Consider the following 25,359-nt stretch of genomic DNA (forward strand, 5'->3'; position numbering starts at 1 on the left):
TATGAATAAGTAAGTATACGGTATATACACGGGTGCAGTATGCATAAGGCGTGATGTACGTCATACGTTGTAGTCCGTTTAGGTGGTAAGAGTCAGACACTCGGTCATCAGACAGTAGTTCTCGAGTTCTGCTGCCGCTAGTTCTCCGGCCGCTGGCAGCGCTCCCTGCTCCCTGCCCGCTGCTGTGGAGCCTGACAGCCGCCGGTACGAAGGACTGATTGATTGATTGAAAACTTTATTAACAGATTGTAGAATGGGTACAATACACAGTACGGCTCAATACACACAATTCTTAAGCGGGATGCAGACCAGAGAAAGACTTTCGTCTTGTTTACATCAGGGTCCCCCATTTTCAATTCATAATGGACTGGACACCGAGGTTGAGACATTACATCTCGTATTAAAGGTTCTAGATCGTTCTACGCAACTTGTTCTAAGCCCCGACGGTGCTCGTTGGCTACACATTTCAACACTTAAGACAAAAATACGCAAAGTAAATACACCCAAAAAGACTCTTTTCAAGACGGAAAGAGGTGAACAAAAATACGAGGGACGGGAATTCTATTCAGTGGGAATATGTAGTATATTTTACGTCAAGCAGTACTGTGAAGTTTGCTTTGTATGGTGTGTAGTGTACATACAGTGGTGTCTGACATTATGTTGTGTACTTGTATCATGTGTGTGTGAAACTCCATCATGTTCATTCCAGGCTTTGAGAAAAGCCTTTTCTTACCCCCACCATCTTCACCGCTACACGGCCTAATCCACGAGGAGCATGCGGTCGTACCGGGATCGGTGATTCAGATTCCCTCACCATCTCACACCATATGAACAAGGCTTTTTTCTGTTGCTAATCCTGAAGACTCATGAATGAGTCATCTTTTTATCACCCACCCAGAATCGACCCCTCTAAAAAAAAAAACACCCTCTTTTCTCAATCTTCCAATCACAACTGGAGGGGCGACAGTGGCTCGGGAGGTAGAGCAGTCGTCTGGTATTCTGGAGGTTCCCGGTTCGATTCCCGATCCTCCCGATGTGTCCTTGAGCAAGACACTTAACCCCTAACTGCTCCCGATGAGCAGGTCGGCACCTCGCACGGTCGCCTCTGCCGTCGGTGTGTGAATGCGTGGGTGAATGTGAGGAACAAAATTGTAAAGCGCTTTGGGTAAAAGAACAATAAATGCATGATTTACAACTGCGTTGTGATTATTGGGGAATCGAGAAAAGAGCGCAGGGTTTGAGGGAGGTCAATTCGAAGGTCTGCGATAACAAAACCACCCTTTACGTATCGAGTCGCGGTCTGCCAGGCGACCGATGGGAGTCGCAACAAAGGTTTCACGTTACCGTCGCTGGAATTGTTTTGTATGAGTATTTTGTATTATTGTTTCTGATTTTGTTTCTATGAGGCGTACTTACTGCTCCCCGTCCACCTGTGTGTGAGTGTTGGAAGGAGGATGTGTGTTCTGTCTGTGTTTTCATCTCCTGTTCGACCGCCCGCAGCAGTTTATTCCATTGTGTATATAAATAAAAAGACAAATTAAAAAGTACTTAATAAAGTGTAAAAAAATTTAAATACTGTTTCTGCCTTTTGGTTTTATGTGTGAATATCGTCCCATCATAAATTATATCGTAGACTTACGCTATATTTTGTCTTATTGCCTCAATCCGAAGAATAAAACATCCATTTTTGAGAAAGTGTTTTCTTGCAGAATGCTATTTTTTAAGGATACCCAATACAATACACTGTTTTTGGACTATATTACTATATTATTTGTTAACAATACCGACCAGGTATTAGTGCCTCGCAAAGTGCAGATATTAGGTTTTTCCCCCACTTTATTTTTTATGCAGATAGTTTTTGTTCTTCAGCCATCTAACAATCTGAGGTTCCTCCAACGTAGGATAATTGTGCTAATAAGTTTAGAGTACATCATAAGGAATCATGCCCAATGCTTTTCACTGTTAAAACTGTCCTACACTAATTATAATAATAATCTGAACTACCCACCTCATACTATAGTCTAACCATATACTCTGTATGACAGCATGTACAACAGTGTACCGTACCCATATTTTTATTTGCATTTATATTCCTATAGTTACCTCATATATATATATATCCATATTTGTCTGAATATACCTGCATATAACCCCTCTATATACTTACACACCTGCAAATAACCCTTAGCTCTGTATGATAGCATGTACAATAATGCTGTATATACAATATATATATATATCCACACATGTCTATATTTACCTGCACATCCTTTTACATATCTGTACGTAGATACTATATCTGTACATATCCTACTCTTACACTGCTGGCCAGTATGACTACTACCATATTGTCTTTACACCTGTATCACTAAATATTATACTACAACTCTACATACATCTGATTAGCACTATGAATGAATGAATGAAAACTTTATTTAACAGATTGCAGAATGGGTACAATACAGTACGGCTCAATACATACAATTGTTAAGGGGATGCAGACCTGAGAAAGACGTTTGTCTTGTTTCCATCAGGGTCCCCCATTTTCAATTCATATAGACATTTATGACATACATGACATACATGACATTTATGGCATAGGGACATATAGGTATTTAGTACTGATACATTTGTGACATAACGGTATTCAAATATACAGTACTGTTACCCCTAGATCCTGACAGAGTATATACATATGATGGGGAGGGGACTGTACATTAGGAGGGGTTGGGTGGGTGGGAGAGAAATATACATACGGCGGGGAGGGAATATATACATGCGGTGGTGAGGAGACTGTCTATTAGGAGGTGGTGGGGGTTTTGGGCATTTACGGTGGCCAGTTTCGAATTGCAGCCTCCCGTAGGTGCTCTTTAAGAGCGGTTTTGAATGTGGGCAGGGATTCACATTCCTTTACAGCTTTGGGTAGGGCGTTCCACATTGTTGTGGCATAATTGCGAAACGTGTTTAGTCCCTTGTTTGAGCCGAATCTGGGTTTAACATGATTTGTTGAGCTTCCTCTGGTGTAGTGGTTGTGGTATTCACTGACCTTTGGGAAGTATTTTGACATGTACATGGGTACCTTGGTCGTATAGTGTATCTTGTAGACCAGGCCCATTGCAAGTTGCTGTACTCTGTCGTCTACTCTAAGCCATCCTAGGTTGGCAAAGTGGGCAGGGGTGAGGTGGGTTCTGGGGTTCAGGTCAAGTAGTAGTCTGACCAGTTTGTTTTGTGATGTTTGTAATTTTGTTTTAAGCGCCTTTGAGGTGCTTTGGTACCATGAGGTGCACGCATAGTCATAGTACCCTTGAATGAGTACTACACTCAGTAGTACTCATTTGTATATTTTGTACCCAGTTTAATCACCTGTACATTGTATATTGCTGTTGCACTTTACCGTTACATTTGCACTCTGGTTGGATGCCAAACGTCTTTCCGTTGTACTGTACTTGTGCTGTATGATGACAATACATGCAAATACATGCAAATGACAATACATGCAAATGACATGTCGTCAGCTTGTGACTGCAACTTGTTCCTGTTTGCGGACGACTCAGCCCTGCTGGTCTCTGACAAGAACAAGTTACAGGTTGAAAAAACCCTCAGCTCGGAACTAGGCAGAATCTGCATATGGCTCGCTGATAACAAACTATCATTACACATGGGCAAAACAGAGTCCATTCTCTTCGGTTCAAATAACAAACTCAGCAAGACCGACGGCTTCTCAGTTACAGTGGGTGACAATATTGTCACAAGGAAAGATGAAATTACCTACCTGGGGTCCATCCTAGAGGCTAATCTCTCCTGTGACAAAATGGCATCCAATGTAATAAAAAAAGTCAACCAACGAACTCGATTCTTGTACCGGATCTCCTCTCTGGTAAACAAGAACACCCTGAAGACTCTGGCAGGAGCACTCATTCAGGGGTACTACGACTATGCTTGCACCTCATGGTACCAAAGCACCTCAAAGGCGCTAAAAACAAAATTACAAACATCTCAAAACAAACTGGTCAGACTACTGCTTGACCTTACTCCTAGAACCCACCTCAACCCTGCCCACTTCGACAACCTAGGATGGCTTAGAGTAGACGACAGAGTACAACAACTTGCAATGGGCCTGGTCTACAAGATACACTACACGACCAAGGTACCCATGTACATGTCAAAATACTTCCCAAAGGTCAGTGAATACCACGATCACAACACCAGAGGGAGCTCCACAAATCATGTCAAACCCAGATTCGGCTCAAATAAGGGACTAAACACGTTTCGCAATTATGCCACATCAATGTGGAACGCCCTACCCAAAGCTGTAAAGGAATGTGGATCACTACCCACTTTCAAAACCTCTCTCAAGGGACACCTACGGGAGACTGCAATTCAACACTGGCCCCTGTAAATATCCTAACCCAATCATTCCAACCCCCTCCAATGTACAGTCATTTACCTAGTATGGTTTTGTCAATAGTTCAATGTACAATTGTGTTTGTTTGTACAGTGTCTCCTCCCCCCCCCCCTCAATGTACAGTGTTACTTGTTTATACAGTATGCCCCCCGCCCCCCCCCCCCAACCACCTCCAATGTAAATTACCCAGTATGGTTGTCAATATCCCAATGTACCCAACCCCCCCCACCCAACCTCCAATGTACAGTTTCTACGTCAAATGTATATACTCCCTTTTCTTGACTCCTTCTGTATCACAAACAGTACTGTATTTGCAAATCTGGTATGTCATAAATGTATAGATGTAGCAGTACTGACTATCTGTATGTCATGTATGTCATATATGTCTATATGAATTGAAAATGGGGGACCCTGATGGAAACAAGACAAACGTCTTTCTCAGGTCTGCATCCCCTTAACAATTGTATGTATTGAGCCGTACTGTATTGTACCCATTCTGCAATCTGTTAAATAAAGTTTTCATTCATTCATTCATTCACATTTTGAATCTAATCCTGGCGCTAGAAGAGGCTGGAGTGGATACAGCTGCTAGATTCGCTGGTGCTTTGGCACCATCTAGTGGCGAAAGAGATGTCTGCCCTCCATGTCAAACTAAGCAATTTGGTTATGTCATTCTCACAGCCAGCGTGAGATCAATAAATCAGTCAATATATCCACTTGAGCCACATTAACCCACTCTAGCCGTTACTACATTGACCCGGGCAGATAAATCCAGACAATTAGACGCAGAGAGCGCTTACCCTTCATCGTAGAAGCGCTTGATATCCTACCCCGCCCCGCCCTGACTCTGAGGTGAGGTAATGATGATCACCCGCTGGAATGACTTCTACAGGGTTCCCGGGGGTCTTAAAAAGTCTAAATAGAATAATCAGAATCTTTAGGCCTTAATTTATTGGATTAGATAGTTACTTGGGGAAATGTCCGGGCTGCAAGATAAGCGGTACAATACAGTAATACTAACCTTGGTAGTCTTTTACCATCATGCACTCTAACACTAAATAATCCTCCTTGCCTATTTACTACCTACTAGAGTACTATACTAATGTCTTTACTATGCACTCAACACAGCCAAGTTTTAACAGTTTCATAAAACTCAGCTGAAAGAGTTGTACCCTTCCTGCTGACCTGTTGTACAGAGCTAAATTACTAAATGCAAATGCAATAGCCCATCAGCCCCCCCCCCCCTAACAACTCATAGGGAATTGCTTCTTTCATAGCAGTGGCGGCTGCTGACCAAATTTCTTGGTGAAGCACAAAATTATTTCACGATTTATTGACGACGATTTCAATAAAACAGACCATTCTGAGTCAATGGTATAGCAAAACTGTACATTGGAATATCCAACATGTATTTACCACCTTCCTCTGCACGAGGCCACAGATGGGTTTTATGTAACACAAGGACAATGCATGAATGAATGAATGAACTTTATTTAACAGATTGCAGAATACAGTACGGAACGATGAAGGGCGTCTCCAGCGACAACCACGTGTCTCCTAAGGTTGTTTACATTCCACCAAATGAAATGAGCTCTCCAAGCTGAAATGAAAAGGTGATGAGCAGCCCTTTAACTGGTACACAGTAGGGATGCACCGATCCCACTTTTTAGTCCTGATACCTGGGTTTGGGTATCGGGCCAATACCGATCCGATACCCATTGTTTTCCAAAAAAGTTAAAATAAAAAATGTAATCCATGTTTTTTTTTTATATATTAAAATATATATATTTTTTAAGAATTGTAAAGGATCACAAGTGTTTTTGATTTGTTGTAAACAAAGACAGAAAATAAACTTCATTCATTCAATTAATAAACTGTATGTCTCACCGTCACTGTGTGGAAGAGACTGGGATCATTCTTTTGTGCAAGGCAACATCAGGCTCGACTTAGAACATTACTTTCCTAACTTAGTGAACCACAGATATGTACTGAATGGTTATTTCTTATTTATAAAAAAAAAAAAAAAAAAAAAAAGTACCCGATCCAGCTATTTTACTGATATCGGCGGCCGATATCGATACCAATATAGATATATGCAATATCGGTGCATCCCTAGTACACGGTACACAACCGTGTGGCTTTCCACCAGGCTGCTCAGGAGAAAGAGACGCTGCAGCGACAGGGAGACACTCAGGATCACGTGATCCGGCAGAAGGAGAAGGAACTTATTGCATTCGAGAACACCGTCCACCTGATCAACAACTGTAACACCACCTACCGGAAGTCCTTCCACAAGGCAGACGAGTGCAGTGTGTATGAGGACGTGGAGTTCATGAGAAATGAACACATAAGTGCCACATATGCCGTTACGTACCCCCAGTAGGGAGACGCAACACAAGGCCACAGATCGCGTAGGTGAGGGTGCAGTGACACAAAACCATGAAACAATTTGCAAAATAATAGCATTTATTTACACAAAACTCAGCAACACAGAGAGCAAGGAGGACCTACCAGTGGCACCAAATGAAATATCAAAAGGAACTGAAAGCCCACCCCCCCTTACAGGCGCGGACGCCCCAAAGTACAGGTGGTGGTGCTCACTTCTAAGGCTGGTGTCTTTAACAGTAGGTCACCTACGTGATGCAAAATGTAGACCCCAGGGTATCTTCCTGTCCTCAATGTCCCTGTGTGCGAAACAAAAGATTAATACACAAGAAAAACAATCACCATAGGCTGGGTGACAAAGAGAAAGTATACACAGGTTAGGGTTAACAGAAATGTACACAAACTATAGACCCCTAAACACAATGAACCAGAGCTTCAGGTACCATCTCTATACCAAATGCACAACACTAAAGACACAGTTTCTACAATAAAAGATACACAACACTAACAATAGTTCCTATGCTAACAATAATGAACCAGAGCTTTCACCAGCTCTACCAAAAGATACCTAAGATAACTCAAACAGAGCTTTAACCAGCTCTGGTACCAAAAGCACCCTAAAGAGCCACAGCTCTATTACCAAAAGATACAAAGAGCTCTCCCACAAAGCCACAGAATAGTTACCACAACCAAACGAACCAGGGAGCTCCCCAACACTGCACACAATGTGGTATATGAAGGAGTGTGGAGCTTGATTGCCTGACGAGCCTCAGCTGCTGCTGCTGGAACTGAGACACCCGAGAATGGGATACGTTACACAGGAGGGAGACAAAAACAGAACCAAAACATGCCTATATACACACAGATATTATACTTTACTCCCTCTATACATATACATAAGGACACCGTCCGTAACACCCCCCACCCCCATAAAGAGTCAGCCCATGGCTGGCGACAACACAACACATAACATCCAAGTTCCCCATTTTTTTTTTTCAAAGAACACATCATACACAAAAAAACATCCACCACTGCCATCAACCAACCAGACCATCACCTTCCGCTTCCTCATACCTCTCTTGGTAGCAATGACATGACAAGGGGCGCTGATGACACTACATGTCTAGGAGTAGAGCATCCCCAACATCAACACAAAAAAAAAACAGAGGGATGGTCCACGGTTAAAATGCACAATGGCAGACTGCTGCCCTCTTCCTTCTCACAAAGAAAAACACACAATACATTGTGAGAAAGTCCGCACAGCACAGTACAAACTGCAGCGTCACTATACGCTGAGCAGCAGAGACCCCCCCTTAGAGACAGTACTAGCCTCATGCAGCAGCTTTTAAAGCCTGCACACACAAGACAACAAACCTCTCACCTGAGGCCTGTTGTGAAGAGTCTCTCCCATCAGCCGCTTCCTCAACAGCCTCAAAGGGCTGCTTATTGACAGAATTTTATTCACAACAGAATTGACCACTTCCCCGCTTCCAGCCAACCCCAGTCTCTAGTCACACCTAAATCATCACCTCGGATGCTTTCCCCGCCAAGAAGCTTCAACACAGATCTGGCACAAGTGCTGGAGAACAAGGAGAGGGAGCTAGATAGTCAACGCTCTTCTATGTTGACTATGGAGTTTCTTCTGGCTGAGCTACATGCAGAGAGGACTGATAAGAATGAGGAAATCCAAAGGCTGAAGACCCAACTGAATGAGAAGGAAGTAATACAATTGGAGATCCAGACTCTGCTGGACCAGTTCCGCAACCAGCAGAAGAACTGTGAGCCGTCTGATGCGGCCATTAGGCAGTCCCATGCTTGGGGAGCTACAGGAGGGGTGGTCTCAGAAGAGCACACTGATACTGACGCTCTCTGACACTCAAAAGACTGCAGGCCCAGGAGGCGATCCTGTCCCAGTCCCAGACCTGTGTCCAGGAGCTGACCTCTGAGCTGAGCACTCGCTGTCTGGAGCTGAGGGAGCGGGATGACGAGAAAGTCCTACAGGAGATTGTGGTTCTTCGCAAGCAGGTGGACCATCTGTCAGAGGAGAATGGCAAGTTTGTGGGCCACAAGAACCACAAGCAGAAGATGGTGTATCTTGTGAACCTGAAAAAGGAGAACACCAAACTTAGAGGAAAATCTAAAACTGAAGACCGATATGGCGAACATATTGCGAGACACCTAAACCCCTAACTGCTCCCGATGAGCAGGTTGGCACCTTGCATGGTCGCCACTGCCATCTGCGTGTGAATGGTGAATGGGTAAATGTGACGAACAAATTGTCTTTTTAATTAATAAAGCACTTGGCAATACTTCAGGGAGCAACGGAGCCAACACATTATGGTGCAAAATAGTAGGGCGTTCCAAAACTTCAACACATGGCATAACTCTGCCACCAGCGATGTCATTACCTAATAAAAAGCCATTATCTAAAGAGCCACCAGCGCAAACATACACAAACCAAATCACCACCAAATACATGCCCTAACATGCCCACCAACACCAGCCGTCTGTTGCCCACTAACGAGCCCCCATTTATGTTACGTACCCCAGTAGGGAGACGCAACACAAGGCCACAGACCGCGTAGGTGAGGGTGCAGTGACACAAAACCATGAAACAATTTGCAAAATAGTATTTATTTACACAAAACTCAGCAACACAGAGCAAGGAGGACCTACCAGTGGCACCAAATGAAATATCAAAAGGAAATGAAAGCCCACCCCCCCCTTACAGGCGCGGACGCCCAAAAGTACAGGTGGCGGTGCTCACTTCTAAGGCTGGTGTCTTTAACAGTAGGTCACCTACGTGATGCAAAATGTAGACCCCAGGGTATCTTCCTGTCCTCAATGTCCCTGTGTGCGAAAGATTAATACACAAGAAAAACAATCACCATAGGCTGGGTGACGCAAAAAAGAGAAACAAGTATACACAGGTTAGGGTTAACAGAAATGTACACAAACTATAAAGACCCCTAAACACAATGCAATGAACCAGAGCTTCAGGTACCAGCTCTATACCAAATACACAACACTAAAGACACAGTTTCTACAATAAAAGATACACAACACTAACAATAGTTCCTATGCTAACAATAATGAACCAGAGCTTTCACCAGCTCTACCAAAAGATACCTAAGATAACTCAAACAGAGCTTTAACCAGCTCTGGTACCAAAAGCACCCTAAAGAGCCACAGCTCTATTACCAAAAGATACAAAGAGCTCTCCCACAAAGACACAGAATAGTTACCACAACCAAACGAACCAGGGAGCTCCCCAACACTGCACACAATGTGGTATATGAAGGAGTGTGGAGCTTGATTGCCTGATGAGCCTCAGCTGCTGCTGCTGCTGGAACTGAGACGCGTGATTACCAAACCTAGCCGCATTTCTCGGAGACGCTCTCAGATTGGCCGACGCCTGTTTCTACACTGGTTAAGCTTAAGCACTCTTCGACGTTGGTTAAGGTTAGAGTTTGTCTTAGAGCGTGACGGCAAGTTCTTTCGACGATTAAGCTTAGGCACTCTTTCGAAGTTGGTTAAGGTTAGAGTTTGTCTTAGAGCATGGCGATAGAACGCCAGGTAGTTTGCGGGCTGTTCGACGCGGAAATGGGCAAAGACACAGCTCGTCACGGATTGGGCAAACGTGTCAGTGGCCAATCAGAGAGCGTCAGTCAGTGCCAATCAGAGAGCGTCTCCGAGAAATGCGGCTAGGTTTGGTAATCACACAACTGAGACACCTGAGGATGGGATATGTTACACAGGAGGGAGACAAAAACAGAACAACCAAAACATGCCTATATACACACACACACAACAGAGATGATACTTTACTCCCTCTATACATATACATATAATAAGGACACCGTCAGTAACATATGCCACATCAGATCAGTCATGTAATTAATTGTAATGTATAACAGTTTCTTCATGTTCATGTCTGGCTGTGGAGAAGGTGTTTCCGGTTGTGGAGCCTGATAGCAGTTAGCCCGTCCTGGCCGCGTGAATATTAAAGGCAACCTACTTGTGTTCAGCTTTTCTCTGATTGGCCATGACCCCCCGCCCCCTTTTGCCGCGAACGCAGCAGCAGAGGTCCCTGCAAGGTCCCAAATTAAATGAATGAAGCGCGCAGCGAACGCGGCAGCAGAGTGTATAATGCATAATGTATAATGTTATTTCGCCCGTTTGTAACGTCATAACATCAGTGGGAAGTATAAACAAACTATACTGCTGTGACGTTATTTCGCCCGTTGGAGGCTGCTGACTGATTAATAATAAGCTCTCTTTATTTCGCTTCCATTCATTCTCTCTGCCGCGTCACAACACACAGAGCGGCGCGGCGCGGATAAGGGCGTGTGCTAGGGTGGTCACGTGGCCGTGTGGCCAATCAGGGAAACGCTGAACGAAAAGCTGAACACAAGTAGGTTGCCGTTAATATTCACGCGTCCTGGCCCTGCCTGGTTGTGGAGCAGACCCCTGACGCCATGTTACGAGAGCCGATCCCCGCCCGGGCGACGTGACGGGCTGACTGCTGCTCCACCACCAGGCAGGGCCAGGACGGGCTGACTGCTGCTCCACAACCAGGCAGGGCCAGGACGGGCTGACTGCTGCTCCACCACCAGGCAGGGCCAGGACGGGCTAACTGCTGCTCCACCACCAGACAGGGCCAGGACGGGCTAACTGCTGCTCCACCACCAGGCAGGGCCAGGACGGGCTGACTGCTGCTCCACCACCAGGCAGGGCCAGGACGGGCTAACTGCTGCTCCACCACCAGGCAGGGCCAGGACGGGCTGACTGCTGCGGCCTAGAGGATCTGATATGGGGACTGTAAGTAACTACAACCCCAATACTATTTTTTTTAGGGATGTCCGATATTATCGGCCGATATCGGCAGTAAAATGTGATATCGGAAAATATCGGTATCTGTAAAAAAATAAATAAAAAACAATAATTTTATTTTTATTTTTTTCATTTATTTAACCTTTATTTACCCAGGCAAGCAAGTAAGAACCAATTCTTATTTTATTTATTGTCAAAAGTATGCATGTTGGTTTAATTCAACAAGAGATATGTAATCAGGCTGCTGACTGATTAATAATAAGCTCTCTTTATTTCGCTTCCATTCATTCTCTCTGCCGCGTCACAACACACAGAGCGGCGCGGCGCGGATAAGGGCGTGTGCTAGGGTGGTCACGTGGCCGTGTGGCCAATCAGGGAAACGCTGAACGAAAAGCTGAACACAAGTAGGTTGCCGTTAATATTCACGCGTCCTGGCCCTGCCTGGTTGTGGAGCAGACCCCTGACGCCATGTTACGAGAGCCGATCCCCGCCCGGGCGACGTGACGGGCTGACTGCTGCTCCACCACCAGGCAGGGCCAGGACGGGCTGACTGCTGCTCCACAACCAGGCAGGGCCAGGACGGGCTGACTGCTGCTCCACCACCAGGCAGGGCCAGGACGGGCTAACTGCTGCTCCACCACCAGGCAGGGCCAGGACGGGCTAACTGCTGCTCCACCACCAGACAGGGCCAGGACGGGCTGACTGCTGCTCCACCACCAGGCAGGGCCAGGACGGGCTAACTGCTGCTCCACCACCAGGCAGGGCCAGGACGGGCTAACTGCTGCTCCACCACCAGGCAGGGCCAGGACGGGCTAACTGCTGCTCCACCACCAGGCAGGGCCAGGACGGGCTAACTGCTGCTCCACCACCAGGCAGGGCCAGGACGGGCTAACTGCTGCTCCACCAGGCAGGGCCAGGACGGGCTAACTGCTGCTCCACCACCAGGCAGGGCCAGGACGGGCTAACTGCTGCTCCACAACAACCAGGCAGGGCCAGGACGGGCTAACTGCTGCTCCACAACAACCAGGCAGGGCCAGGACGGGCTGACTGCTGCGGCCTAGAGGATCTGATATGGGGACTGTAAGTAACTACAACCCCAATACTATTTTTTTTAGGGATGTCCGATATTATCGGCCGATATCGGCAGTAAAATGTGATATCGGAAAATATCGGTATCTGTAAAAAAATAAATAAAAAACAATAATTTTATTTTTATTTTTTTCATTTATTTAACCTTTATTTACCCAGGCAAGCAAGTAAGAACCAATTCTTATTTTATTTATTGTCAAAAGTATGCATGTTGGTTTAATTCAACAAGAGATATGTAATGTTAATTTTTACTTTTTTAATGATCATATTTTGCACAGATAATGCTTACATTTAGAAAGCCTTTTGAATGCATCCAGTGAAATTATTAGTTACCTGAAATTATTCAGTTTTTTGGGGGGGAAACCCTGCATATATCGGTATCGGTATCGGAAATTAAGAGTTGGACAATATCGGAATATCAGTATCGGTAAAAAAGCCAATATCGAGCATCCCTACTTTTTTCCCTTCACTGCTTTTTTGCTAAAATGTTAGCTCTATTTTAGCTCCATTTAATAAAACCCGTCTTTGTTTTTAACATGTATTAATTGTATGTATTGTATTAATTGCTGTTGATGCCGTGATGGACACCTGAATCTCCCTATGGGGATAAATAAAGGTTTTTCAAACAATAAAATCACATTTACATAACATCTACCTCTTATCAAACCATAAACAATGTGGCCTGTTGGGATGTTAGATACTAATGTAAAAAAACTGTGATTTTATAATAGTAATCTTCAATATATATTTGCCAGTATGGCAGTGGAATGGGTATTACATTCTATTCAAAATGGTTTTAAAGGAACACACCAACATTTTGGTAAATTAGCTTACCGTCTTCTCCAGAGAGAGACAAGAAGATAAGATACCAGTTTCCTCTCTGTGTGCGTTCAGTAGAACGCTATCTGGCTGCATGTTAGCCTAGCTTAGCACAATGAATGGAAGCGGACATGACTGGTTAGCCTTCGGGAGAGGTGTTAGTTGGACAATGCCTAGGCTAACCGGTCATGTCCGCTTCCATTCATTGTGCTAAGCTAGCCAGATAGCTTTCTACTCTACTGAAGAGGAAACTGGTATCTATCTTCTTGTCTCTCTCTGGAGAAGACGGTAAGCTAATTTCCCAAAATGTTGGTGTGTTCCTTTAAAAAGTCATAAATGTAACTTGTTGAAACCAGCAGGAACCTGCTTCTAGGGTTTTCCCCATTCATCCTGCTATTCAGTCTGTAATATTATATCATCGTTTCCCACGGACACCACACACACAGCAAGAAAAGGAGAAAAACACACCGGAAAGATGAACTTAAAAAACAAGCAGTTTACTGAGAATTCCATAATCATTACAGTCAACGAGCAATAGACAAATTAAATCTTATTTACAGCATAGATTACTCAAGATGTGTACAGTAGTTTTCTTTTTAAAGATGATTAAATAACATTCATTACTAAGCAACAACTGAGTTGGGACTGCATTCTGTATTGGATTCATAGTGTAGCCGGAATGAAAAAAAAAAAAAAAAAAAAAAGGTTAGACTGAATGAACAACTTAAAAAGGACCTAATGATATGGCTATTGGCGAGTGCTTATTAGTTATTATTACGCACCGAACAGGAGACGGCTGACGCACTCGCGGGCGAAGCAGGCTCTTTTGAACAGCGCTTCAGGATTCAGAGCATGCACAGTGTGTGGCTCCATTCACAACCGCTGAGTGAATGTAATGGATTCTGATCAGAGTTGTGGTTGAAACCATAGATATATATATATATAACTAGATGGTGCAAGGCGAAGTCTCCAGCGTAGTTCACCGGCGGCCATCTTGTCACAGGCAGCACACCCACTCATAATAACATGAATGTCTATGGTGCATGCATGTACTATTGGGATAACCATAGCTTGCAAAAAATTTCAACCGATTTACAAACGGTTTGGTTTATTACAAACATTATTAACGTGGCTATGATACTTGGGACATGTTGAAATTTTTTTCATATGAAAGTCCATTATATAAGAAGTATGCAGTATGATAACTATATCTCCGACGTTTATAACAAACCAAACCGTTTGAGAATCGGTTGAAAATTGAGCAAGCTGTGGTTATTTCAATAGTACATGCATCATAGACATTCATGTTATGAGTGGGGGGCGGTGCTGCCTGTGGCAAGATGGCCGCCATGTGGCAACGTAGGTCTCCATTGGCCAGCAGCGCAGGTGAGTCATCTAGCCTTTATATATGTCTATGACTGAAATGGCTCAGAATCGGCAGAAAGTCAAAAAAAAAGTTAATTGAATTGAATATCAAACAAAAAAACTCAAACGGTACAAAGACTCGTCACCGACACGACTTGGTTTAGCAAAAAAAAAAAAAAGAAACATCCAAGTAAAAAAGACGGATCACAGCTCAGTTGCTCTTTAGTAAGGAATGATAACCTTGACAATTAAAATCTTTTATTACAGTATACATTTCAATTAAAATAAAATGTACAATTCTATAGTTACAGCATATATAATATATAAACAAAAAATGAATCGAAAAAGAATTCAAAAGTAAAAGTGCACTTGCAGAAGATGAGGACAAACAAAAATATCACTCAAAAGATAAACAAACAAAGAAGACCTTTAAGTCTCTCGATGTTACATACAGTACGGGTCGCCTGCGTGTCCGTTTCTCCACCGCTATCCTTTTAACCCTTTCACTACCACACTACAGACGGTTAACCTTCTGTATTGTGGTAGTGACCGGTTAAACCTTCTCTAGTGTGGTAGTGAAAGGGTTAAAAAGCGACACGGTCTCATTTGGGACAGAGAGGCTGAGAAACGGATACGCAGGACGGGTCGTTTGATTCATCGTCGGGTCTTCTCGGCGCGGGCCCAGAGAGAGAGGCAGCGCGCTGGAAACTTAAGGCCCTTAACTCGCCCCCCAAAACAGAACCACAGTCGCCCCCGACCACAAGCTGCCACTTCACACCGCGCGCAGGTGATCACACGTAGGAGCTTGTGTGCGGAGAGAACCCGCCTGGCTGGGCTTCAGCTCGGCGACCGCTGCCCCCGAACCGCGGTGGCCCGGAGAACCTATACGTCACGCTTTAGTTTTCTACGCAAATGTGTCGTTTTGTTCTTACGTTTCTTTCTGCCGTCGGTATACCGTTGTAGGGCTGGGCAATATGGCCAAAAACTTTACCATGATAACATTTTTCATATCGATAATTATCGATATTTTTATTAGTATACAATTCTTTTTTTATTATTATTATTTAAACAACAAATGTATGTTTATTTTGCAGCAATTCTTTGTCGTTGCCGCCATCTTTAGTGTTACAGCCCCTCACACTCCAGTTCTCAGGCTGCAGCTGGTTTGAAAGCGAAAGTAAACCGGCTTCTCTGCTGGCTGTGGCTCCAGGGGAGTTGAACAGTTCTGGCTCTGCTAGTTTCTTTTCTATCTTTTGGCGCTTTTTTTGGTGGACAAACCACCGCACATGTGCACCGTGACTCGTGACTGGAGCACACATAGCCTACTGTGTACAGACGGTTTCAAACTGTATTTTAAATTAGAAAGCAAACAAAATAAATGGACAAGAGAAAAAGAAATCTCAATTTGGTCAGTATTGTCATTTGGACAAGCAAAGCCGTTACTTTAAGTTGCAGGCAAGAAAGACAAGTCTGTCCACTGTCTCTGGTTTTAAAGCTGCCCTGTTGCAAGTCACAATACAAATAAAATAAAAATACAAACAAAATATATATATATTTTTTATTATCGATTCTTTATTAAAATATATCGCGATAATTATCGTTATCGTTTTATTGCCCAGCCCTATAACGTTGTCGCCCGCGGTGGTTCGTAGAAGGCTACAACTTAAGAGTGAGGAGCCTGAGAGGTTGTTTTTCAAGTCACACAACCACCTCCTCCTCCTCCACCTCCTCCTCCTCCTCCTCTTCCCGACGACACCACAGAAGCCCCCGTCTGCGACGCATAGAGAGAGGAAACCACCGCTACAGTGGAAATCCCCCCCTTTCTCCCTCTCTCTCTCTCTGTGGGGCAGCGTCGTGCGTCCAAGAAGGAGAAACATCTGGATCAGCTCTGGAACCTCGACCGCAACCGGCAAAAACGGTAGAGAGCGGAGAAGATCGTTCCTTCCGTGCTCGACGTAAGCGCCGCAGGGACAGCTAACGGGGGGGGGGGGGGGGGGGAATAAAAAAGTGCACTTGAAACCTTCCCGTTTACAAAAACGGTGACGTGAACTGAACCGGGGTGGATGGTATTTTATCAGGACGGGTTCCCCCGCGCGAGAGAAGAGACGGTGTGACTCGCCGTGTGCTGGAAGTGCGTGTAGAGCAGCGTTAAAACAAAAGGACGAGGCGGAGGGGAGGGGGGGGGGGGGGGGGGGCGCAGAGCGGAAAGAGCCGGGTGGGGGAGGAGGAGGGGTAAAGAAGAGGCGGTAGACTTCGGACGGACAGAAAAACCCGCTCTGAAACCAACGCGACGGTGCCGTCACACACACAGGGGGGGGGGGCGGGGAAATAAGATAAAGCAAAACATCAGAGTGAAATAAAAGAGTTGAATCTCATCTTTGTGCTTTTTAGAGGGTTGTTTTTATCTTTTAGGAGGGGGAAGCGCGGAGCGCTGGGAGTCAGGGGACGAGGAGGTCGGGGGGGGGGTCGTATACATCCACGTCGTCAGGTTGGTCACCAAAGGCCGACGCTCTCTTAACGTCATTATTATAGTGCATTTTATTGACAAAAAGCATTCGACTGGTTTAACGTTTAACACACGGCCGCCACCGTACCGTACTACCGGGTGGAACGGACTGGAGGATGAGGAATGCAGAGAACGGCCCCCGGCCGGAAGTGAGAGGCGTATTGTTTGGTGCCAGAAACACACAGAGCCATGTATTCTGGGGTCGTTTTACAAGTGACTCTCCCAGTGTGTGTGTGTCTCTGTGGAGTCCCTGTCCGCCAGCCGGGCCTGTGTCCAGTGTGGACAGCAGCACCCAGTAACTGGGGTTCGGGTGTAAGAGTCTATATCTGAGACCTACAGTATATGACTGACAGACCTGGAGTGTAAGTCTATATCTGAGACCTATATGACTGACAGACCTGGAGGGTAAGTCTATATCTGAGACCTATATGACTGACAGACCTGGAGGGTAAGTCTATATCTGAGACCTATATGACTGACAGACCTGGAGTGTAAGTCTATATCTGAGACCTATATGACTGACAGACCTGGAGTGTAAGTCTATATCTGAGACCTATATGACTGACAGACCTGGAGGGTAAGTCTATATCTGAGACCTATATGACTGACAGACCTGGAGGGTAAGTCTATATCTGAGACCTACAGTATATGACTGACAGACCTGGAGGGTAAGTCTATATCTGAGACCTATATGACTGACAGACCTGGAGGGTAAGTCTATATTTGAGACCTACAGTATATGACTGACAGACCTGGAGGGTAAGTCTATATTTGAGACCTACAGTATATGACTGACAGACCTGGAGTGTAAGTCTATATCTGAGACCTATATGACCTGGAGTTGTTACTCAGCTGATAAGAGTTGTGCCCTTCCTGATGACTTGTCGTACAGAACTTGTAAGTCGCTTTTAGATAAAAAGCGTCAGCTAAATGACTAAATGTAAAATGTATATGATTGACAGACCCGGTCACAAATAATTAATGATCTGCTCCCATTTTGGAACAGCCCTGGGGGGAAATGATTGGATGACAGCTGTTTACAAAAAGGTTTGCATATGCCGCAGTTGTAATTCATGTTAAATAAAAGTCTAGACCAATATCCTGCATGTCGGGCAGAATTCCATTGTGGTAATTAAATGCTAAGATATTGTACCTCTGTGAAGAAAAGAAAAAAAAGTGCAAAATGAACCAACCAAATAATGAAATCCTGCTAGGCCAGTTTGAGTGAGAAATATATGCCCCCAAATAAAAAAAAGTATTAACGATATTCAGTCACAAATGATGTGTATTATATGTGTGTGTAAGCATCTATGCGCACTGGGTTGATAAAAAGCGGAGAAGATCAAAAACAGAACGGCCCTCTCACACAGAACCCTCCATGGTGCTGCCCGGTCCGGTAAGACGAAGAAACATCTGCTCCTCTTCATCCTCATCATCATCGTTGTCTCCCCTCTGCGATGGTTTTCACACTGAGGGGTTTCCCTGCCCGGAGCACAGGGGCAGAGTTCACCTCCCCAGGTGGGAAGTATAGTCTCTTACCGGAGGTGAGGGGGGTCGGGGGTCAGGGGGTCGCAGGTGATCCGAGGTGTGCGAGACTGCAGTGATGGGCGTCCTTCACACCCGAAACCACCTGGAGCTGTGAGGCAGGAAGACAGGAGAGATCAGTCTATTCTATTCTAGTTACAGGTTTTAAACAATGACTGTCAGGTTTTAAACTGTGGAAAGACTGTCGGGAGGAAAGACTGTCAGGTTTTAAACTGCGTATCAAACAAGAAAGACTGTCAGGTTTTAAACTGTTTAAACAGTAATTCAGAAATGCACTATTGAAACTCAAAGTGTTAAGAGCGATGCACTGCTCTGTTGTTCTATAACGTGTTAAGAGCGATGCACTGCTCTGTTGTGCCACCTAGACTAATTACATCAACACTGACTATTGTACTGTAAATAAGGGTTATTTTACTAACTATTTTATTGCACTATGCTATTGGCACTATTTCGTGTCGTCTAACCCGTCACTGACCTGTAAGGAGGAGTGGGCGTGGCCTGGGGGTGGTGGTGAGGGAGGCCCCGCCCCCTAGCAGCTGCAGGGCTGTTTGCTCTGTGTGGTGGTGCCTCTGGGCTGCCGGAGCTGCCGCAGGGAGGCGTCTCCGTACTGGATGCCTGAGCCCATCCGCTCCGGGTCCAGCTCGCCTGGGACAGACAGGACATCACATTTAGTCATTTAGCTGAACGCTTTTATCCAAAGCGACTTACAAGTTCTGTACGACAGGTCAGCAGGAAGGAAGGGTACAACTCTATCAGCTGAGTAACAATGTTCATCAAACAGTGCTGAAAGTTGGGCGCTGCAGTGATGAGTGCATAGTAGTAAAGGCATATCAGCATAGTAGGTAGTAATATAGGCAAGGAAGATCATTTAGTGGAAGAGTGTGTGATTTATTTTTCTTCTTTCATTTCAGATATTGATGGAAGAAGTGTGTTTTTAGTCGATGGTAGAAGATCGGTGGTGTTTCGGCTGTCCTAACTGTGGTGGGAAGTTCGTTCCACCATTGTGGAGCTATGCTCAACATTGGATTTGATTGATGGGGGAGTTGATCATATTAGCTGAGTCATAATTATTTAATTTCTTTCCGTCACCCGCAGACAGAAAACAGTAACGCTCATCTCTTAAAATAGCTTATCTTTTCATAGTATGTTATAGGTGCATACACCAGAATCCAGAAAGTGTTGCTCACTCAGAGTTAAGTATGTTAATTATATTGTTATATTGTTTACACTGCCTATTTTTTATTTAATTTGTATTGTTTTTATTACATTTTTATTATTATCTTTTTCCCCCTCCTTCTTTTTCCGATTTTTCTCCCATCCCACTGTTAGTCGTTATGCCAATTCCCAACTCCCTTCCTGGTTGTTGCGCACCCCCCCTACTGTTGGTCCGAGAGGCCGGAGACTGTCACATGCTATCCTCCGACACATGTGCAGCCAGCCGGCAGCCAGCCTGGCAGCTCAGATTCTCACTGAGAGAGTGTAACGTGTGGAAGGTCACACTACCTCCCTCCAGATCCTTCCCTTGCTGAGCAGGCGCCCCGACCAAACTGTAAGAGTATTTTTCTGTTTACAACGCCCAGGACCCACCCATCAGCTTCCCCACCCTCTAATACTGCCAATTGTATTAGTACGGATGACCAGCCAAACTGAAAACAATGTGGAGAGCTGGATTCGAACACGCGAACCCAGCGTCTCCAGCATTGGTGGTGAGTGCCTTGCCCACTGCACCACCTAGCCGCCCTTTAATTTGTATTGTTACTTCTCCACTGTACTATAATTGTACTATAATGACCTGTATCATGTCTTCTACAATCACATGCACCTGTACTTCCCCTCCCCTCATGCTGCCTGAATTTCTTAGGGAATATAAGGAATATCTTATCTTATCTTAAACCTGGGTGCTACAGAGTTGAGTGCATAGTAGTAGAGACATATTAGCATAGTAGGTACAGAGCGGAGCAGAAGGCAAAGCCACCATTAGTGTGAAGCAGGCAGAGAGAAACTACATGAGAGTCGGGCCACACAAGCCGGCGCTCTGATGAAGACGTGTTTCTTCTTGGAGGAATAGTGTCTCGGTAAAGACTTTGTGTGCGATATTCCAATAAAGAATATATTCCCATTGGAGCTACCAGTGTGTGGCCGACCCTACGTCTGATTCAAGTCATGAAGACATAAACTCTGACACACTGTAAATAAATACACACACAGACACACACACACATACACTTAAAGACACATTCATGGCACTAGTAAGCCAGCGTTACTGTAATTGTATTACTTTCCCAGTAACAAGTAAAGTAAGTAAGGCTTTACAATTGACAAAATAGTAATTATATTACAGTTACTAATCCAAGTAACGCTGCGTTACATTGTTGCCAGAATGCAATGTGTGTTTTTTTCGTCCTCCTAATAACATTAGATTAAGTTTATACGCGGCCCTCGGTGGATGAGGTGTGCTACTAGCTACTTGGCTACTAGCCAACAAGCAGCATGAAGAGCGGGAACATTACGCGTTCAATAGCCACCCGTTGTAAACTATGAGGGGGAAGCAAAAACGTTTGCAACCGCAAGAAATACAAGATCTAATTTGAGCATCTGACTGACACACAACAAAACAAGAGAAACTGGATCTAGCTCGGGGAAAACAGAGGCTGAGCAGGTTGTACATTAATTTGATTGGGCGGGGGGGGGGGGGGGGGGGTAGCAAAAGTAACTAGTAACGTAACCTTTTTATACAATGTAATAGGGTTTTATACAAAGTAATCAGTAAAGTAATCCGTAAATAATAACCTTTTCAAGGAGTAATCAGTAATAAGTAACTAATTACACTTCTTGAGTATCTTGCCCAACACTGCCAGTAACACACATAAAATCTGCATAACTACAGGAACACCTTAGATAAACACACACACACGCGCACACACACACACACGCACACACACACAGGTTATAATGTAACTCTACCTGATTCTATCTTGTTGAGGATGATGCGCGCACACTTCAGGAAGCCTTCCTCCACATTCTCCCCCGTCAGAGCACTGGTCTCCAGGAATATCAGCTCTGCAGAGAGAGAGGGGGGGGAGGGAGAGAGAGGGGGGGGGGAGATAGGGGGGGGAGGGAGGGAGAGAGAGGGGGGGGAGAGATAGGGGGGGGAGAGAGAGGGGGAGAGAGAGAGAGGGGGAGAGAGAGGGGGGGGAGAGAGAGAGGGGGGAGGGAGAGATAGAGAGGGGGGGAGGGAGATAGAGAGATGAGGGGGAAGGGGGGGGGAGAGAGAGGGGGGGAGAGAAAGAGAGAGGGGGGGGAGAGAGAGAGAGGGGAGAGAGAAAGAGACCCAGAGAGAGGGGGGGGAGAGAGACACACAGAGAGAAAGAGTGAGAGAGAGTTGGAAAGAGAAAGAGTGAGAGAGACAGAGAGAGGGAAAGAGAGAGATAAAGTTAGATAGGGAAAAAATAATGAGATAGAGAGTTGGAGTTAGAGAGAGAGAACGAGAGAGTGAGTACAATGGAAAAGGGAGATAAATAGAAGACAAGAGAACAGGGACAGTAATTACAATGTGAGGATAAAGGGATATGTATATAGTAATAATAATGAGATTATCAGGTGGAGTTGTTGTCACAACATTCTTAACCCACTAATAATTGCAGTATTATGTTCACTAATCCCAGCATATATATTGCATATTTGTGAAAATGATGCCAGAGATGTTCATCATTTTCCAAGAAATAACTAAGTCAACTAATAGCACATCAAACGGCTAATTGACTGAAGATATGTCTACTAAAGACCTTAACCCTTTCACTACCACTACCGAAGGTTAACCGTCTGTAGTGTGGTAGTGAAAGGGTTAACCTTCTGTAGTGTGGTAGTGAAAGGGTTAACATTCTGTAGTGTGGTGGTGAAAGGGTTAACCTTCTGTAGTGTGGTAGTGAAAGGTTAACCTTCTGTAGTGTGGTAGTGAAAGGGTTAACAGTCTGTAGTGTGGTAGTGAAAGGTTAACCTTCTGTAGTGTGGTAGTGAAAGGGTTAACAGTCTGTAGTGTGGTAGTGAAGGTGTTAACCTGCAGTGTGGTAGTGGAGGGGTTAACCTTCTGTATGTGGTAGTGAAAGGTTAACCTTCTGTAGTGTGGTAGTGAAAGGGTTAACCTTCTGTAGTGTGGTAGTGAAAGGGTTAACCTTATGTAGGGTGGTAGTGAAGGGGTTAACCTTCTGTAGTGTGGTAGTGAAAGGGTTAACCGTCTGTAGTGTAGTAGTGAAAGGTTAACCGTCTGTAGTGTGGTAGTGAAGGGGTTAACCTTCTGTAGTGTGGTAGTGGAAGGGTTAAGTCTGTAGTGTGGTAGTGAAGGGGTTAATGACTGATGTGTTTACTAATCAGCCCTGCTCTGGAGTGCACCGTACCGTTCTCCTGGTAGTGAAAGGGTTAATGACCACCGTACCGTTCTCCTGGGCGAAGCGCGAGGCCTCCAGGAAGGTGACCTCTCGGTCTGCGTCCAGGTCCTTCTTGTTGCCACACAGGATGATGACGATGTTGGGGCTGGCCAGCGTCCGCGCGTCCGTCAGCCAGTTGGTCAGGGCGTTGTACGTCTCCCGGCTGCGGGACGAGAGAGAGAGAGAGAGACACACGCACTTTCAGTTCACAGTGCAGTGCAGTGGTATGTCCACAAGGGGGAGCCGGTTAGAGAGACATGCCCTGTAAACTGAGAGGCCGCAGGTTCGATCCTGGCAACAAACATTGTGTCCGTCCTTATCAAGGCGCTAAACTCGTTGAAATGCCCAAACTATATGACAAGGTCCGTGAGCAAGTGGAGAAAAACTCAGTACAATTAAACACTATGCAACGACCACTGCAAACGTTGAGTGAATCGTCAAGTAACGTTAACGTCATTGCTACGGCTGTGACTAGCTGCTCTAGTCTACCGGTCACACGGTATGAAGGTATAATCAAAATCCATACCGTAGCGCAAATTCATACCGTTTATACCGTATACCGTTTATACCGTCCATCCCTAGTGGACGTAGCTGGTGCAGCTCTCTGACACCTCTAGTGGTGGACGTAGCTGGTGCAGCTCTCTGACACCTCTAGTGGTGGATGTAGCTGTTGCAGCTCTCCGACACCTCTAGTGGTGGACGTAGCTGGTGCAGCTCTCTGACACCTCTAGTGGTGGACGTAGCTGGTGCAGCTCTCCGACACCTCTAGTGGTGGACGTAGCTGGTGCAGCTCTCTGACACCTCTAGTGGTGGACGTAGCTGGTGCAGCTCTCTGACACCTCTAGTGGTGGACGTAGCTGGTGCAGCTCTCTGACACCTCTAGTGGTGGACGTAGCTGGTGCAGCTATCTGACACCTCTAGTGAAACACAGATGCATGCGTCTCAGAGGGACACTGACCATAATTTCACACGGTGGCCATTTTGCTCTTACGTCATGCTCAGGTTGGGTTTCTGAGGAAATAAATCCCTAATCACACTGTTGTGTAAAATGGCGATTGAGTGCTCCAATAGAATCCCACAAATATGAAAAAATATCAGTGTACACTGCTGTTTAACACATTCCCGGCCAACCACGTATATATATACGTTATTGGGCGCCAGCGGTTAATATATATATATATACGTTTTTAGATCGTTTTCCCTTTTATTCGATTTTAATACCCGGCCTATTCAATGTCAGGGAGCTGTATTTTGCATGTAAAAGGCATATTGGGACTCCGAAGGTGCAGTACCGGCCAGATCCTGCTAGTTCCCCCCCCGCCCCATCATGTTGTCGCAGAGAAGGGAGAGATTGTCGCCAATTATTCAGCGATGAGGAAACTTTCATGGCTCCAAATACAATTCCACAAATGTGAAAAAATATCAGTACACTGCTATTTTAACACACACAGATCAAAAAACAATAAGCTACCGGAGAGTAAAGAGACGAGCTTAGTCTGGTCTAAGTACCAAGGCTCTGTATCTGAGAGAAAACAAAGCACCATTTCCCTGTAGATTCTCAGCAATCGGCGTCAGTAAAACACGTCTCTGCAACAGGTGAGAGGGGCCTCTTTCAAAGCCTCAAGGTTAAACGGCGTTAAACGAGAGAACTTTCAAGAGGAGTTGTTTTGGTCTGTTGGTTGTCGCCAGTTGCCACGGTGACGGCACGCCGGTGTCCATGGCAACGCGTGTCCGGCGAGGTGAGAGCGGAGGGATAATGTCCCCCGGGTGCAGCCGAGACATGTCCGGTGGGGATGACATCACCCCCGGCCCGCATGCCGATGGGGAGCCGACCCTCACGCATCCAGACCGGGTCAGACAGCCGCCCCACACACACACTCACTGGTGATCTCACCATATCTGATACCAATTAACTATTCATGTGCTCGTTAGTTCATTCTTATTTCACATTATTAGTTCGTTCTCTCTCTCTCTCTCTCTCTCTCTCT

At 45.2% G+C, this 25,359-nt stretch overlaps 1 protein-coding gene across 1 annotated transcript in view; it reads right to left on the minus strand.

Annotated features, from left to right (window-relative positions):
• Nucleotides 1-17,093: 17,093 nt before the first annotated feature.
• The window catches only part of rab4b (RAB4B, member RAS oncogene family), a 70,134-nt gene continuing 61,868 nt past the window's right edge, over nt 17,094-25,359 (minus strand). Inside the window, exons 10-13 of the mRNA XM_084322813.1 lie at nt 23,380-23,534; nt 21,912-22,007; nt 19,423-19,592; nt 17,094-19,038 (exon numbers count right to left, since the gene is read on the minus strand). Of these exons, the coding sequence (XP_084178939.1) occupies nt 19,477-19,592; nt 21,912-22,007; nt 23,380-23,534 (367 nt within the window). The 3' untranslated portion in view covers nt 17,094-19,038; nt 19,423-19,476. The remainder of the gene's footprint in view (nt 19,039-19,422; nt 19,593-21,911; nt 22,008-23,379; nt 23,535-25,359) is intronic.

This window comes from Notolepis coatsorum (genome assembly GCF_963971535.1).
Source record: "Notolepis coatsorum genome assembly, chromosome: 1".
Lineage (NCBI taxonomy): Eukaryota > Metazoa > Chordata > Actinopteri > Aulopiformes > Paralepididae > Notolepis > Notolepis coatsorum.